The 17,657-nt window shown below is 52.9% G+C and overlaps 1 protein-coding gene across 4 annotated transcripts in view; it reads right to left on the bottom strand.

The window, feature by feature from the left end:
- Window positions 1-340: 340 nt before the first annotated feature.
- SEMA4A (semaphorin 4A) overlaps window positions 341-17,657 on the bottom strand; it is a 51,565-nt gene continuing 34,248 nt past the window's right edge. For 3 of the 4 annotated variants that reach the window (XM_074981257.1, XM_074981259.1, XM_074981258.1), the window contains 12 exons: window positions 17,341-17,403; window positions 16,221-16,319; window positions 14,152-14,245; window positions 13,588-13,704; window positions 12,847-12,977; window positions 11,217-11,386; window positions 10,193-10,343; window positions 9,671-9,860; window positions 8,456-8,571; window positions 8,156-8,319; window positions 6,361-6,479; window positions 341-4,314 (listed from right to left, as the gene is read on the bottom strand). In XM_074981257.1, coding sequence (XP_074837358.1) covers window positions 3,647-4,314; window positions 6,361-6,479; window positions 8,156-8,319; window positions 8,456-8,571; window positions 9,671-9,860; window positions 10,193-10,343; window positions 11,217-11,386; window positions 12,847-12,977; window positions 13,588-13,704; window positions 14,152-14,245; window positions 16,221-16,319; window positions 17,341-17,403 — 2,082 coding nt within the window. In that variant the 3' untranslated portion in view covers window positions 341-3,646. Of the gene's footprint in view, window positions 4,315-6,360; window positions 6,480-8,155; window positions 8,320-8,455; window positions 8,572-9,670; window positions 9,861-10,192; window positions 10,344-11,216; window positions 11,387-12,846; window positions 12,978-13,587; window positions 13,705-13,887; window positions 13,974-14,151; window positions 14,246-16,220; window positions 16,320-17,340; window positions 17,404-17,657 lie in introns of all 4 variants that reach the window. The other variant, XM_074981260.1, reaches the window with a different exon arrangement.

The raw sequence follows: 17,657 nt of genomic DNA, 5'->3' as shown, positions 1-17,657 counted from the left end.
GCCTGCTGAAGTAGGTTTTCCTAATATCCAACCTACACGTCTTCCTCTTCAACTTCAGACCATTGCTCCTTGTTCTGCCATCTGACACCACTGAGAACAGTTTCTCACCCTCCTTTTTAGAGCTCCCCAACCAGTTATGCTCACACCTGATAGTTATTAAACAGCTAATTTTACACTGGCGCAAAGGGCCATCAGTTCAGAAGGGTGGTGTTTTATACCCATTTGTTCCAGTGTAACTGTCACGAACGATGCTGGGCCATGCAGAATAAGTCCCCTTTCTCACCTATTAGCAATGCACTCTGTACCGTATGGTACTTAATAAAAAAGCAGCACGTGAGTGTGTCATTCTCTTTTTAATAAAAATAAAATGTTTGAAGACAAGGAAGATGTACATCTTTTTTTAAAAAAAAAAAAATAAGGTTAAACATAATAAAACAAGTAACGAAGGGCCAGATCCCCAGCAGGTGCAAACTGGCCCAGCTCCACTGAAGTGAATAGGATCAGCTCCGTCGCTGTAGATCAGCATAGCTCCTCTGAAGTCCAAGGAGTTATGCTGATGGACACCAGCTGAGGGTCAGGCCCAAGAGGTGCGCTTAGCACTGCAGTACACGCAGCCTGGCGAGACCCTGACGATCAGCGACAAGGGCAGACAGAAGGAGCTTCGTTCCGACTAAAAGCTCAGGCACTGGAGTGAAGAATCCGGACACTGCTACGGAGCAGAAGGCAGTGCAGGACGTTGCACAAACGTGTCTACCTCAGCGCAAAATCCACACGCTGATGAGGCTCAGGTAGCTTTTCCCTCAACGTGGCTTGTCCGAGTGAATCCTTCCCCTCCTGGATTTCCCCCGATTAGCACCATCAAAGTAAGAACTACCTGGCCTTGTCTCCAGCAGGATGTCACAGTCGCATCGCCCTCTCTAAGGAGATACACCCAGTTTTCCCCCCCCAGAGACCAGACTCAAAGAGGGGAAGGTTCCAGGGAAGAGGTTCACTTGGGTGCTTCATCAGGGCACCCATTCTGTCCCAGAGCTCAAACAATACTCTTGCATCAGCTCAGGTGGCTATCGTACAATAGGCTGGGTGGGGATCTGCCCCAGTTACAAGCATCAGTGACGTTGCACGGTTGCAACCCCTCATGCCAACAGGCATTGCCGCTTGAAGTGACAATTTGCAACCCAGCAACTTTCCTCCATGGTTGAAATCTCTCAGGCCTAGTTCGTATGTGTCCTGCAAGAGTGGGGTAAAAGTGGGGTAAAAGGTGTAAATGAAAATCAGGCTCTCAGTGCCTTAGAAGCCAGCTTTGCACAGAGCAGGGTTAATCGGAAAGAATCCTGGATTTTCCAGGGATGTCCTGGTAGAACCTAGCCCAGCGATGGGCAACTGTGAAGGGTGTGCAGGGTGCAGGAGTCGCCTTCCTTTACCTCAGTAGGCTGCAGCTGCTTGTGGCCCTATGGGGTTCCACCTGCAGCCCCCTTGTCTATCCATCTCCTCCATATGCCTCTCATTCACAGGGGCCCCTGAGCTCTGCACTTACCTGCTCCTTCCCCTCCCTCCCAGCACTTTCCACCCACTCGGATCACCTGATTCGTGCTCCTCCCCCTCCGTGCCAGAGATGGACTGCTGCAAACAGCTGATTTGAGGTATTCCTCTTCTAAGAGTGTGAATCAGGCAATTTGCACACGCCAAAAGTGCTGCCAGGGAACAAGGAAGTGCGTGGCTCCAGTGTTCCGGATGCACAAGAGGCACATGGGGAAGGGGCAGCAAGGGGGGTCCATGGGCGGCAGGTTGAGTCCCAGTGGGCCACGTGTGACCGGCAGGCCATAGGCTGCCCACCACTGACATCGCCAGTTTGCTGGAAAATGTAACAAGTGAACCTATCCTGTCTCGCAGTCACTTCATGGCAGTATAACAGCAACATCAGGGCTGCAGCAGACCCACAATGCAGGAGTGAGTTTATCCCTCCCACAGTAATACTGACGCGGTTGAAGAAAGGTTTTAGAACCGAGCGAACCCGTCCCATTTGAGAGGGAGAAAGCCGAGGCTTTTCCTGGGGACATCCACTCACCTGGCTGCATTTAACCCAAGTGCAACTAAGTGGGTTTGTGCAAAATTTGCGCTCCCGCCTGCGAGGCTGCAGAGCTAGCTACCAGGCATTCTCAGTGCGGCTACTGGCCAGCACAAGCTGGGAGCCGCTTTCAATGGCTGCGTGGCTCCCTGGTGGGCAGATGGGGTGAAACAAAGGGTAGTTCGTTGGCTCGTTGCTGCTACCAGAAAAAGGTTCGTTTGACTCTAAAAACATTAAATCACTTAAAAACAACCCAACAACTTCACATTTGGTCACAGCCTCTGTCTCCTCCCCAGCCCCCAGAGCTGCTTGCAGCTCCTCCTCCCAAGCTGATTTTTCAGGCTGTTGACTCCATTACCCTTAGGACTCAGCCTGGTTCTCTCTTACACAAAGAGGCCTCTTTATACTGCCCTGGCAGTGTGGAGGGGGCGTAGCTGTACTCAATGCCCTCTTTACTGGTAGAAAGAGACCTAAGTGTAAATAAGAATCAGGCCCCAAAGCCCTTGGTGTGCACACAGAGTAGGGAGTCACAGTGCAATGCCCTCCGGTAGAAGGATGCTTTCCAGAGCAGAGTGCATTGCAGTTTCCCCCATCAAGGGGCCAGCTAGCAGTGGCTGTTGTGATCCAGACCTCAGGCCAAACTGGAGCTGGACGGGGATCCCAGCTACTCGATGCCCACAGGCCAAGGAGGATCAGGATCGCTAGCAGCCAGGGCTGGATTCAAGGTGCTGATCCTGCACTTGAAGACAGAGCCTCAGATCCTCTAACCAGAGCTGTAACTATCTCATCAGCGCTACACCCAGCCCTGGACGGGCACCTCCCACATCCCACACTAAGCATGTTATGTGCTGCAGCAGCATCCCATGTTCTAATACTTGTCCTTCATTCACAGCCCTTGGGGAGGGACGTGGCAGCTCCCAGCTAGTCCAAGCCAGCGCAGAGATGTCACCAACAACCTACTGCTGGGGCAACAGCTGGAGAGGCGGATGCTACACACACACACCCCTCGAGGTATAGACACAGCAAAGCAGTACAGTCGGCTCCCCGGAGGGGATCCCTGCTGGGCACTGCCAGGAAGGGCTCATGTTCTCTCCAGCACTTCGCCACCGTCTTTGCACTTGGTCACCCAGAGCCCCAGCTGTGCTCACATCTGGACAGCGGTTGACCTCTGCTGGCTCTTGGTGCAGAAACAGAACAGCGAAGGGCTGGCTGTATTTTTCAGTGCTCTGCCTATGGCTCAGCCGCTGGTGATGCCCCCGGTAGGGCAATGAGACATTCTGGGCCCATTGCTTCAGCAGAGGAGTGCCCCAATGTGGGCAGCGGCAGCAGCTGGCGGACTGAGGAGGAGCAGGTGCAGTTTCTGGGCATGCTGCATTCAGACAGAACCAGAAGGTCTAACCAGCTGCTCCAATGTCTTATGCATTTGAGGACTGGACACACACTGTTATTGGAGGGTTGCTCCCATGCGCTGAGCCACCCACACGGGTTTGTTATGGTAGGGTTGTGCCACGCACACTGGTTTGTTATTGTGGGGCTCCTCGTTACCACAACGCCTCTGATTTTGAGGCAGATGCCATCAGCCTAAGCTTTCTCTGCAGGCGCCCCATGGGAATCCTCCCCAGGCCCCAGGCTGGCCTCCAGCTGGTTGTTGTCCGCGTCTATGTTCTGGTACAGCCCTTCCATCTGGATGCAGCAGGCTTTGGCCCCCTCCTGGAAGGACCCTTGTAGCTGCGGTTCCCCCACATACTGTGGGCTCTGGCTCCCATTCAGTGGCACCTTCTCCTGACTGGACACCTTGGTGGCCTCGGGGGTGTTGCAGCCCTGCACCTTGCTCTTGGCATTGAGCCTGTCATGGTAGGAGAATGCGGCCATGGCCAGGACCATGATCAGTGTCACCGCGAGCAACACCGTCACCGTCACAAACTGCGCCCAATAGGAGCGGGGCCTGCCCTGTTGCCCCGCTCCCTGCTCCAGCACCCCCCCAGCCACTTCATCCTGGTTCCAGCCCTCGCCACCTGTGGGGTCCTGCACCACATAGTGGGCCACGACTTGGCGGTGCCCGTTCTCGTTGGCCCAGCACTGGTATTCGCCCGCCGTCTGGCGCTGCATGATGATCACCAGCGTCTTGTCGTCCAACACTGTCAGCTCCGCTGCAGGCTCATTCCCCGAGTAACTCCAGGAGTAACTAGCCAGGGCAGAGAACTGTGGGCACATCAGCCGCACTATGGAGCTCAGCTCCGGGCTCAGAGCTGGAAAGACACAAGGAGGGGAGGGGGATGGTGAATCACTATAGGCTGAACCCCTCTGGTCCGGCACTCTCTTGTCAGGCAGCATCCATAATCCAGCATGATTTTAGTTAGGTGATCAACCTCTTATGGTGGGTGCGGCCAATTTCCCATCCATCCCATAAAATTTGTTTCCAGCCACCAGGCCTGGCTCTCAGTGTTCTGTGCTGTAATTTAGCAGTAATTTACCCCTCAATGTCTTCTAAGAGCCCAGTAAACAGTGGAAGTGTTGGTAATGCTGCTAGGCAATATTGACCTCCCGTGGTCCAGCAAATTCTCTAGTTCAGCATCGGTCAGGTCTTGAAGGTGCTGGATTAGAGAGGTTCAATCCATAGCTGCCCACTCAAACCACTTGATGCTACTGTTTTAAGAGCTGGCCTCTGCCCTTTGCAACTAGACTCAAGGGGGGATGTAGAGTGCAGCTCACTGGGAATTCCCAAAAACCCAGGGAACAAAATTCCTTTCAAATTGGACCAAACCTGATCATTTTCATGTCCAATTAAAAAGTTTAAAAAAAAAAGTCTTTTGGGTCCAATCACAGGTTTTGATTTCCAGCATTTCTGATGTCTAATAAGTGTTCAGATTAAAGGAAGCGTTGAACTGAAAAAGGGAAATGTTTCAATACTTTTGGACGTTTTTAGGGTTTTTATGGACTGAAGCAACTGGGCAAAACTGACAGGAGGATGCACAAACTTCTAGTGTCACTGAATCATTGTTTTCCATTAAAATAGGTTTTTGCAAAACATTTAATCCAGCTCCATGTCCAAAGCTGGGTGATTTAACCACAGCACCTGGTGAGCAAATTGATTTTCAAAGCTACTGAGCAGAGTTCCCCACTAATGATTTCCATCCAAGGGCAGAATAAATTTTGTTAAGCGCACCAAATCATAAGAAGATGTGCACCACCCATATAGCTACATGCTGCTGGCTGTGGGTGCTCTGCTAATCAGCTGGACTGCACCTGTATCCTGGGTGGTTGCCCAAGCGCTCAATTAGCAAGGAAAACTGCTATTGGGCAACCTCCAACCCCCTACCCCTAGACCTGGTCTGGACCAGAGGGACGTGGAGGCTGGCGCTGCTACAAGAGCAAAGCACTTTGGAAAGTCAGGCCAGGAAGAGCTAGATTCTGAGCGCAGTATAAACTGCACAGAAGCAACTGGAGTCACTGGATTCATGCCAATGTCATCGATAGCAAAATCCAGGCCAAACTGGGAGTCCAGGGCCCTGATTTCCCCATTGCCCCCGACCTTGGGCAATCATGATTATTTAGGGCACCCTTGCACCAAATGAGGTAGAAACAGGGAGCAAAGATCTGCACTTCAATGGGTATCTGAGTGCAGCACGAGCCAGTTTGCTGCCAGTCCAACACACTGACTTTTGGTTATCAGTGGCATTTTGCCCGGAGCAGATCCCGTCCCACTGGGTATCCAGCTGGCCACAGGCAGGCTACTGAGTGTTGCCTGGGTCATAAGGTTGTCTGGGAGGTCTGACACCCTGGTGCGGTGTTGTGTGGTTGTCTGGGAGGCCTGACACCCTGGTGCGGTGTTGTGTGGTTGTCTGGGAAGCCTAACACCCTGGTATGGTGTTGTATGGTTGTCTTGAGGGCCTGGCACCTTGGTGCTGTGTTGTAAGGTTGCCCAGGGACCTGACAACCTCACGCAGTGTTGTAGGGTTGTCCGGGGGGCTGGCACCCCGGCGTGTTACTTATTATTGGGCCAAGTGCTGCCTTGGTGACATTTTTGAATAAAGATTTTGTCCTGGGATTTGCTCCACGCTGTTTGCGAGAGCAGCCATGGACTCTGGGCCGAAGCCCGCTGGCAACGCAACGCCGCAGAAGCACTGAGCTCCACGCCCTCCATGACTTCCAGGCTCCAGCTTCTCTCTGTAGCTGATCACTGGACTTGGCTCACCACGGGGCCCCCCAGCCCTGGACCATCGCTGCCATCAGAGTCCCACATGCTGGCCCACACGTGTCCCAAGCGCAGCAAACCTGGATGCCCGATACTCAACTTTTCCCCAGGCTGTTGCGCAAGTCATCCTGAGCCCTGGGCGTGGCCCTGCCTTTCCCGCTCATCCGCTGGCACGTAGTCCCCGGCCTCCCCGTTTCGACATCCTGCAGCCAGTCGCTCCTAGAGACGGAGAAGCGAACCCTTGAGAACTCCCAGCAATGAAGTTGCTCGCGAGCTGCAGGGACCTGGGGATGGCCGGCAAGCTGGTTGCTGTGCTCGCTCCGGGCAGCTGGTTTCAAGTTTCAGGACAGAGCCGTTCAGTTCTGGGTGTCATGGGGCGACCCAGCAGCGCCTGCCCAGCCCTGCTCACACAGGGTGTTCTGCCAAAGCCCAGGCACTGGCCAAGCTGGGTGGGTGGGGGCTCAGGGCTGGGCCAGCAGGATGGGATGGGATCCTGGGGGTTGGCCAGGAGGCATATGGGCTGTGAGAAGATGCTACGGCAGCCTGTGCGCCTTTCTCTTCCACTTGCCCAATGGCACCAGCAAATTGTGTCAGTTCATTTGCTTTTAAAGCCTCCCTGGACGGCGGGATGGTCTCGGGCCTGACCCACCAGTGCCTCAGCCAGGGCAAGGAGACGAGGCCGCCTCGGAGGGTATGTCTGGCCAGTGGTCGGCTGCTAGTGAGGCTACAGGGAGTGGGTTAAAAACAGCAGCGCGGGCGTATCCAGGGAGCCTCCGTGGAAGGGAGGACGAGAGCTGGGATGGCACCAGTCTGGTGGGAGCCTATTGCAGCATAAGGAGGAAGGTCCTCCAGCTGCTCAGAGCAGTGTAGCTAGGGGGGCACATGGCTGTGGCTGGGATCCTGCCTGACGCCCGCAGGGGAATGGGCCATGGCACGTGCCCTAAGCACACGGTGTCCATGGACGCCTGTCAGTGCTGGCACAGGGCAGTCGCGACACCCCCAGGGCTGTGTTCCCCTGGCTTGTGTACAGGGAACACAAGAGGCTTTTCCCCTACCACTCACAGAGACCCAGGAATGGCCCATTGGCCCTTCCAGTGCAGCTCACCTGGCAGGATCTCCAAGCATTTGGCAAGCTCTGAACTACCGGGGAATGGGGGGGAGTGTCGCAAGTCACTTCCTTCAATTCATACGGTGTGATAAGGGAGAACAGACCACAGGGGTCCTGATTCCCCATCCCCTGCTCTAACCACTCCACCCTACCCGCTTTTGAGTTGGGAACAGAGCCAAGAGTCCAGCTCCCTTCCTCTGACCCCCAGAGCAGAGAACAGAACCCAGGGCTACGTCTACACGTGCCCCAAACTTCGAAATGGCCACGCAAATGGCCATTTCGAAGTTTACTAATGACGCGTGGAAATGCATATTCAGCGCTTCATTAGCATGCGGGCGGCAGCGGCGCTTCGAAATTGACGCTCCTCGCCGCCGCGCGTCGCGTCCAGACGGGGCTCCTTTTCGAAAGGACCCCGCCTACTTCGAAGTCCCCTTATTCCCATCAGACCCCTGGGGTCTGTTCTCCCATCAGCTCATGGGAATAAGGGGACTTCGAAGTAGGCGGGGTCCTTTCGAAAAGGAGCCCCGTCTGGACGCGACGCGCGGCGGCGAGGAGCGTCAATTTCGAAGCGCCGCTGCCGCCCGCATGCTAATGAAGCGCTGAATATGCATTTCCACGCGTCATTAGTAAACTTCGAAATGGCCATTTGCGTGGCCATTTCGAAGTTTGGGGCATGTGTAGACACGGCCCAGGTGTCCTGCCACACCACCCTCTGCTCTAACCACTAGTCATGGCTGCCTCCCTCTCTGGGGTTCCCCTGAGCTGTTCCACACCCTGAGCTGCTCACGTGTTTTTATTTGTGGCTCGGATCTCCTGGCATGACTGGCTGTGCCCATCCCAGGCGCAGTAGGGGTCTCGGGCGAGGATGCAGTCGGCACAGCTCCGGTATATGCTGCAGTTGGCCAGTGGCACCTGCACGACCCCTGTGGAGTACCCCACATACAAGAGCCCCTGTAGGATGGGGGTGGGGGACATATGGAAAACATCACCGTTACATCTATGTCACCTACTTAGCACCACCCCGCTGCACACCAGGCAGTGTCTCCCGCCAGCACCGTTCCCGCGTGAGTATCTGCAGACCTCCTACCTTTCGAGGGGAGAAGAGAAGGTTCTGCACGGGTTCCGGAGCCTCAAACAGCTGGATTGCCTCAATGATATGAGCACCGCTGGCCAGAACCACGGCTTTGTGCAGGAACCCTTGGTCTGTGGAAGGAACCACAAGCATGTTTCCCAGGGGCTGAGACCATACAACTTGTCTTGGAGGAGCCAGTCCCTTCTCTAAGCTGGCTGCGTGTAGCACAGCTTCCCAAGTTCCTAATTTCAGTGGAAGTGAGTATGCAGCTCTAAATGGCTAATCTATGCAATTCTCTCCTTCTTAATTTGCTTAATTAAAGGAAAATGGGCCTTTGTTTATATGTGGTCTTTTGCCCCCATATGCCTCCAAAACACTTGGCTAATTAGCTGCCACCAATCTTGATCAGGCTTGTACAAACCACATTGTCCACCAGTAAAATGCAACCACTTCTGGGGTGTGTTTAACAGTGAGCAGGACAGGAAGTGGAGGAGAGCCACGCCTAACTGAAAGGACAATGGAGGCAGGATGAAATGAACTGAACTGGGATTGGCTGGTAGAAGGGGGAAAACACCCCCACTGCTCTGCTAACAGCTTCCATAACAAACACATTCCAAAATATGGCCTAACAACTGGGAACATACAGACTAACAGAATTCAGAATCCCAAAACGGGCCAAAAATAGTCAAAATGTGTCATATTTCCCATTTCTTTTTTTTTTAAACAAGTAAAAAAAGCTCTGAACTTAAATGAAATTTTTTTACACCTTTTTTGTTTCATCCCAAAGCCAAAATAGTTTCATTTGGGTAAACAGAAATGAACTTTTGCTTAATTTTTCAGGTTAAGTCACCGAACCAGAAAGAGAATTACTCAGCCAGCATGTGTTCCGGTTTGCTCATATCATAGAGCTGGAAGGGACCTTGGGAGGTTATTGAGTCCAGTTTCCTGCCCTCACATCAGGACCTATCACCATCCCTGACAGATTTTTTATTTTAAATCTAACCTGCCTCAGACCCTTGAAAGGCCCCCTGAGAGAATGAACTCTCAGCCCTCAGCTGAGGAGGCCAATGCTCTAACCACTGAGCTATTCCCTCCCTGCCTTCCTGCCTCTGTCCCCCCTGAGGTCAGTGGGAACTTTACATTGGGTAACATCAACTGGGTGCAGAATCCACCCTGCGCACAGACAAGGTGCTGTCACAAGGAGCTGCACCTTGCTTCTGGGAGATGTACCTGTTCCCAGGAACATCACCTCGTAAGAGGTGCCCAAGACGCCCTGAGTCCGATCGATGGCAATCCGCGTGTACTTCACGTTCTGCTTCACCAGCAGCGGCAGCTGGTTCATGGGCTTCACCTCCTCATCCATCAGGAAATGGTCCTTCATGAAGGTCAGGGTTTTGTCCATCGAGGGGACCACCGAGCACTGCAGCGGGAGGAGGTCAGAAGGGCTATCAGCACTAGTGGCCGGCTCAGGGGTCTTTTTGATTTACTAGGCACCTTGGCAAAGGGTAAAGGCCAGCTGATTATGCCAGGGTCCTATAAAGAGCAAAGCAGATGGACTACTGTACTGTCCAGGGAAACTGAGGCACAGAGCCATTCTGCTTCTTGCCCAAAGTGGACCCAGATGTTCCAAGTCCCAGCCTCCTGGTTTACCCTGAACCGGTCCTGCAAAGCCATCCTTTGGGGCAGACCCATCCGCCACCCCCCTATGTGCACCTCCCATGGAGTTAGATGTGCTCAGCAGCTGATACTCACACTGCCCGGCTGGGGCTGCATGACCTGCTCGCTGTACGTCACCCAATGGGAGCTCTCCTTTTTCCGTTCCTTGTACTTGCCGTTGAAGACTTTTTCGATGTCCGCCAAGCTGAAGGCGCACACCGCTGTGCTGCTCGCGTCCCCCACCTGCCTGCCGAGGGATGAGCGACCCTGTTATCAGTATACGCCTGCACTACGGGGAGCCCCTCAAGGGGGCAGGTCAGAGGCGGAACCCAGCCACCTGTCTGCTGTGGGTCCCTGAGCTTGGGACGTGCACCTCATTTGAGGCCCCGTGTAAGTGCAGTTCCTCGCCCATATAAACGTCTCATCCTTCTGAAATAATAACTCCAGGTGCTTCTAAACAGCAGCCTCCATCCAGGGCTTCAGCCCTCACCACCCCAGTCTGCCAGGCACTGGCCTAACCCAACTCCTGCCTCCTGCAGCCATGCGTAATCGCTCGCAGATAGACTTGAACTGGGACCCGTGGAGCTTAATGCCAGAGCCTCTACAGTTGGAGCGAAAAGCCGGCTGGCTCTCAGCTAAGGCTGTGGAGGAGACTCGTTCTTTGCCTCTGTGTGTAAGTGGGCTAGGTGCCATTACATGGGACAGCAAACCTCACCTAAGTGTGTGAGTGACACATGCTGCTTTCTAGAGCAAGGCATAGAACCCACAAGCACCTATTCCCAGCGCTCTAACTGTTTGATCACACACACACACCCAGGACCCAAGAATCCTGACCCCCTAGCCACCCGCTCTAACCACTAGACATCAGTCTCATATCAGTTCATTTGGAAATTTACTAAGCAACTTGCTTCAGCAAAACCATGTGGCAAGGAGTTCCACAGGTTAATTACATGTTCTGTAATAACAAAATATCCAGACTGAATCATAAGGCAGAAGGAATCCTACTTTCTGGGTACAGCACGTGCATCTGACTGGGCAAGCTGGATAGACGCTCCCCCAGAAATGGTCCTTGGGGGATTTCTGAGCCCCTGGGGTGGGCGGGGAAAGTTCCTTGTCTTACCATTGCGAGGTGAAGACTCCATAGAAGACAGCGCCCCCTTCTGGCTGAGGTAGGACAAAGGCGTGATGGATCACGTTGAAAGGGAAGTGGCCGGGCTGAGAGCATGTCAGCGGGGCTTTCAGAAAGGTGGTCCATTTCTTCTGTAACACCTTCTCCCCTCCCACGTCACTCTGCCGGAGAGAGGAACGCCCGGTCTCACTGACTGCAGCAGGGCCTCGGCTGGCTGAGAGCACGCCTTGCACATGGGCTCAGCATGCAGCCCTGTGGCCACTGTGCTGAGGTGGGCAGAGGGAGGAGTGAGCTACTCCAAGCAAGAGCTACTCCGAATAAAGGGAGGGTCTGAGAGAAGGAGACCTGGTCTCAAAGTAAAAAGGGGGAATTTTAGTGCCACCACTGTGGTGAGGAAACCAAGCACTAGGCTTTGATCAGCTGATGTCTCAGACAAGAGTTATTGTAGGAGGTCTCCCTATAGCCAGTGGGGAACTAACAGGGTGGAAACAGGAAGGAAACCACCCAGACAGTGGTTAACGAGCTCTTAGGAGCTAATGGCTTAGACCAGGCTCTGCAGCACGTGGCTCCGGAACCACATGCAGCTCTTTAAGGACGACTTTGTGGCTCCCAACCCCATCATTGCAAAGTGCAAAAATCCCTCCTGATTATTTTTGATAAACAGTGAACATTTAAAAGCCTCATACCAAACATCTCCCGGCTAAATAGCACCCGGCGTGTGGCCTCGAATCGTTGGCTAACCCCCACTAGCATCCTCCAGAGAGAGAGAGGCTTCAGGAGCGAAAGTCAGAAGACAGTGGTACAAATACACATGTAAAGTGTGAGGAAACAGACTATCTAACTAGCTTGTGAACGTCCTGCAGTGACCGTGTAACACACGGCAAATCACTGTGTGTGCGCTGTGCTTAAAAAGGGGGTTCCAAAAAGTAGGGTTTGCCATTATTTATTCAGGCACTTTTATAATATTTATTATTATTATTTATTGTTATTTATTTATTTCTTATTTATTTCTTATTTATTAAGCCACATGCACTGTGGCTCTGGAATGCCTGCGGTTTTTACCGAATTGGAAAAATGGCTCCTCCTGCTATTTTGGTTGCCGAGCCCTGGCATAGACCTTTCCCTGACAGACGGACAAGCCCACCATTACATTTCCTTATGGACTGTGCTCCAGCCACTCCATAGCGCCTATGGAGCTATGGGTGCTCAATGCAGAGAATGGCTGCAGGGAGCTGGGAGGCAGTGGAGGCCAGCCAGCTAGTTGGTTCTTGGGCCCTGGCTGGTGCTGAGCAGGGAAACAGGACATCAGCATGAGTCCATGTCTGTAAATAAGCCGGTGACACCAGCAACCAATCCCAGCTGTTGTTAGAGAGGCAACGCTGGACTCCCCACCAGCCTAGCTCTGGGAGGGGGCAGCTGAATTTCTCTCATCAGTGCCACTGTCTCTAATGGCCCCACCTGCTCCATTAGTGCAATGCCCTGGGCACAGATTTGGAGGCAATCAGGCTAGTGAGTCAGATGTCCTCCCTGGGGCAGGCCACAAGGGGGAGAGGCCACGATGCCAGGGTACAAGCCACTCGAGTATGTGTGCACCCATGGCCAGCTTGGACCTGCCTCGTACCTTGCACACGCGAGCCACCCGGGAGACTGTGAGCTTCTCGAAGAAATCAAACTCCTCGGCCGTCTCCTCAAAGAAGAAATAGACCTTCTCGTCACCGGGGACGTTGGCAGAGGCCACAAAGCCTGCGTCGGCTGTGGGGAGGAGCGCAAGAGACCTTAGATACCTGATCCCCACATGCAGCTTCCCAAGGGGGCTGTGTAAATCTCCATGGGAGGCTTGTTGCCTAGGAGACACACCCCTGAGGGCCAGTGGGCATCGGCTCTTTGCCTGTTGGCTGATGGGTGACGGCAACCTGATTAAAGAGTTGTGGGTCTGATTCTCAGTGATGTGAGGCCCAGTTAAGTTACTAATGGCCTTAAAGTGGGAGGAAATGGCCTCCCGAAGAAGGGTCCTCTCCAGCCATCATGGAGCTGTATTTGCCCTGGCTGAGGCACAGACTGTGGGTGGGGTTAGAGTGTATGGTGCTTTGGTTATTCTCTGCTTCCCAAGGGACTGTGGGGGCCATGGTGAGCCCAGTAGATATTAGAGCAGCCCCAAGGCTGCTCTAACTAGGTCCCAGAGCCAGGCCCAGCACAGCCTTAGCACTGGAAGTGTACAAAGGGTGAGGTAGCCCCTCACTCCAGCTCTGCCAGGTAACAGAGTCAGGCCCATAAATGGGAAGCTGTGGATTTCAGATGCCACCTCAGCCCCTGCCCTTGGACCCCCTATTCCCAGGAGAAGGCCCTTCTCCCCCATCCTCACCATTCAGCCACCTGAGGAAGGCATCTGTCTTCAGCAAGGTCCTCCTGCCCAGGGTGCGGGAGATGATGGGCTCGCTGCCATGGAAGTTGTTCATGGTCCCCGTGTAGAGTTCACCGTCTGCAGGTGGAAAGAGGCGGTGAGGGAAACCTGGAGCGGCAGCTGTGCCATTTGGGAGGGGTTATATGTCGGAGAGAGGTAAAGTGCTTGGAGATCACTATAGGAAACAGACCAGGTGAGACCTGGGACTTGTTATCCTGATGGGGCAGAGTGGGTTTCCCAGGCACAGGGGGATAAACCTACGTCTCTGACTTGGCAGCACATCAAAGGAGGACAGCAGGACCTTAAAGGCCTCGTTCAGGCCAGCCCGAGGCCTTTGCACCCTGGACCTGCAGCCACAAATACGAGAGGCACAACTGATTCAGCTCAAGCCCGATCCTCTGCTTTGAGGCACCAGGAGACCCAGGACTGTCCAGGGGGCTGAGCCATGTGGGGCAGCGGGTTCCGCCGTCCTCCCCAGGGAGAGGTTGCTGCACAGCCCAGGGTTCCACAGAGCTCTGTACTCACCCACCAGGATGGCTGTATACTTGTGGCGGGGATCGAAGGGGCACTGTCCCTTCCCGTCCTGCAGGACAGGAACCTGGCTGAAATTCTCCAGCTCCTACGAGGAATTAAACAAAAAACAATCAATCTCAGGAGCAGAACCAACTGACTAGCCTGCGCACTAGGTTGAACACCCCTGGGACTGGGGTTGGGGAGAAGGGGAAATCCAGTGTTCATCATTAAGATAATTCTCCATATTATAATCAACGTGCTTTACCACGAACAACAAGAAATCTTGTGGCACCTTATAGACTAACAGATATTTTGGAGCATAAGCTCTCGTGGGCAAAGACCCACTTCGTCAGATGCATGAGTGGGGGAGTGGTTTCAGAGGGGTATTTAAAGAGTGGGGTCCCAGTAAGAGGGAGGGCCAGAGCTGACAAGGTCTATTCAGCAAGGTGGAAATGGCCCAGTATCAACAGTACTTATCAAAAGAGGAAAAAACAAGTCAGATCAGACAGGGGGATATGAGCCTTTGTCAGAGTCTAATGGAGAGATATTAGCACCCAGAGCAGAGAAACGGCCTTTGTAAGCTGTGAGCCACTCTCAGTCTTTGTTTAATCCGTGGTTAATGGAGTCAAATTTGCAAATAAATTGCAGCTCAGAGATTTCTCTCTCCATTTGATTTTTGAAATTTTTTTGTTTCAGGACTGTCACCCTTAAATCTGCCACTGAATGTGCAGGGAGATTGAAGTGTTCCCCCACAGGCTTCTGTACATTACCGGTCCTGATGTCTGATTTACGTCCATTTCTTCTTTTATGGAGAGAGTGTCCAGTTTGGCCAATGTAAATTGCAGTGGGGCATTGCTGGCACATGATGGCATCTATTATATGAGTAGATGTGCAGGTAAAGGAGCCCCTGATGGTATAGTTGGTGTTAGGTCCTATGATGATGTCACGGGTGTAGATATGTGAGCAGCGTTGGTCCAAAATATCTGTTAGTCTACAAGGTGCCACAAGACTTCTTGTTGTTCTCGAAGCTGCAGACTAACACGGCTCCTCTGTGAGACTTGTCATGGTGCGTTACCATGGATGATGGCCAGCAGGCAGTGCTGGGCATGGACACCAGGCTTCTGAGTCTCAGCCTCCAGGTGTATCCACTACACCACACGCATATAACCCCAGTCAAGGCAAACAATAACGTTAATGGAACCCGAATCATCATGAGACGGGGTCAAATTGGGACACCTGGAATGCTGGAGCAGTTCAGAGCCTAGGCCAGAGCATCGGAGGCCACAGCTGAAAATGTTGACCCGAGATCCTAAACTCACCATTTCTCCCACAAAATGGGCCCTTCATCTGGAAACAGAACTAGCCAAGACCAGGCACAGAAAATATAAGACTGCTCAATGCAGGCGCAGAGGGAGCCAAAAGGGGGCAGGGAAGTTTCTTCTACAGAGACTAGAACTTGAGTCTTGACTCCTCCCCCCTTACTCTGACCACAAGACCACACTACCTCTCAGACCTGGAAATAGAACCCAGGAGTCCTGATCCACCTCCCTTTGCTCTGACCACTAGGAAGTACTACCTCTCAGACCCAGCAATAGAACCCAGGCGTTCTGACTTCACCCCCTTTGCTCTCTTTCTCTGTCTTGCTCACACAGACATGCATTGTCCCTAATAGAGGCCACAGGGAGGCATACATTGAGATCTTCAAAAGCACCTTGGTACCTAATTCCCTTTGAAAACCAACAGGACTTAGCTACCTAACGCACTTAGCTGCTATTTTAAATCCTGATAGACACCTAAGCCCCTATGTCAATTTGGCCTTACATCCCTTCTGTGGCCCCTCTCCATCCAGACCAGGATTTACAGAGACCCAGTGGGACAACCCTATATACTGTCTGGGGAACTGCAGGGCCAGAAAGAACCTCGGGGCTGCTGGACACAGACAGGCTGCAGGGTCAGTCACAAATCAGCCTCTCCTCTGAGCCTGGAGCCATTTCTGGACCCATATAGTCTCTGAAGCTCTGTGAAATGCAGACAGACAGTGCTGGTCTTAGAGCTTCCCCCAGCCCAAACCAGACACTCACTATGTAAGAGCAGGTGGGGCTGAAGGCATAGGTCCCACAGGTGTAGAGGTGAGTCTGGTTCACTGGCACCAGGACACGGATGAAGTTGAAGCATTCGGTCTGTGGGAGATAAGAACACGCCACTTGAAAGAACAGCTTAAATTTCAGATTGCTTCCCAGGCTGCATATAACAGGATCAATATGACCAGTCCTGACCTCTGGGGTGGAATCCAATGGTGAGTTAACAGCTCACAGCAACACCTCACTGGCATCAATTACTTATAATTAAAATGCAGCTGCCTCCAAGGTGGAGTATGGCAGCAGTTTCAAAAGTACATGACAACACTGCACAAGGATTGGTCAACCAGCATTAAAATACAGCCACCTCTGGGGTGGAACTTGGCTAGTTCAATATCACATAGCAACACTACACGGGGATCCTGCTCAACACTAAAGAGCAGCCACCTCTGGGGTGGAGAGCAGCACAGCAACACTGCACAGCAATTATTTACCCAGCATTCAAATGCGGCTACCTCTGGGGTCGGACTTGACAACAATTCAGTAACCTGGAGCAATGCTCTACAGAGATCACAAGTCAGCCTCAGACAGCATCCACCTCTGATATGGAACGCCAGAAGCTGTTGAACAGCTCATAGCAACACTGCAGAGGGATCACTCTGCCAGCCCTAAGAAGCAGCCACCTCTGGGGTGGAGCGTGATAGATGCTTAACACTTTAGAAGAAGAAGAACACAAGTGAGCTGAGCTGCAAGGGGAAGTGAGGGAGGCATATGAAGGGTTGGGCTGCCCACCCGGGTTAACACCCCTATGCATGGGATAGTTTAAAAGACCCCCAAGCACAACTCAACGTGGCTGGGCCCCAGGCTGAGACCATGAGAAAAATGCTGCCTAGTATACCAGCAAACGCAATTACTTCCTGGTTAGCTTGTGCATGTGAGAAACCAGCTCCAGGAATTGCCCCTAGGTGGGACCACTTCTCCCAGCACCACAAAGCCACCAACCCCAGTGCTATCACCCCCTATTGTCACCAGTGCTCCAAACTGCACTATATATGTGCCAAGAATAACAGTGCTCCCTAGAGGCACAATACAACAACCCCACAGCATCTCCACCTCTCCTTACCAGGTTACTTTTCTTCTTAAAGACACACTCCTGCTTTTTCTCAGGGCTGGGCGGCCAGCTTATCTGTAAAGGATTGGGGAAGAGAGAGATTTCTGAAGTGATGAGAGGAAGATGCGGCTGGAGAAAAGGTCAATGGCCTGGCTGTAGAGTGCACTGGAGGGAAAAGAAGCTGCTGAGAGCAAAATTCTGAGGAAGTCAAGTATGGTTTAGTGGTCAGAGCAAGGAGGAGGCAGAATCAGGACTCCTGGGGTCTACTCCAGGTCCTGAGAAGTAATGTGGTCTAGTGGTGAGTGCAAAGGGGTTAGGGAGTCAGGACT

Source organism: Carettochelys insculpta, chromosome 30 (genome assembly GCF_033958435.1).
Source record: "Carettochelys insculpta isolate YL-2023 chromosome 30, ASM3395843v1, whole genome shotgun sequence".
Taxonomy (NCBI): domain Eukaryota; kingdom Metazoa; phylum Chordata; order Testudines; family Carettochelyidae; genus Carettochelys; species Carettochelys insculpta.
Note: the sequence above shows the minus strand (reverse complement) of the source record. Positions and strands in the feature narration are given on the sequence as shown.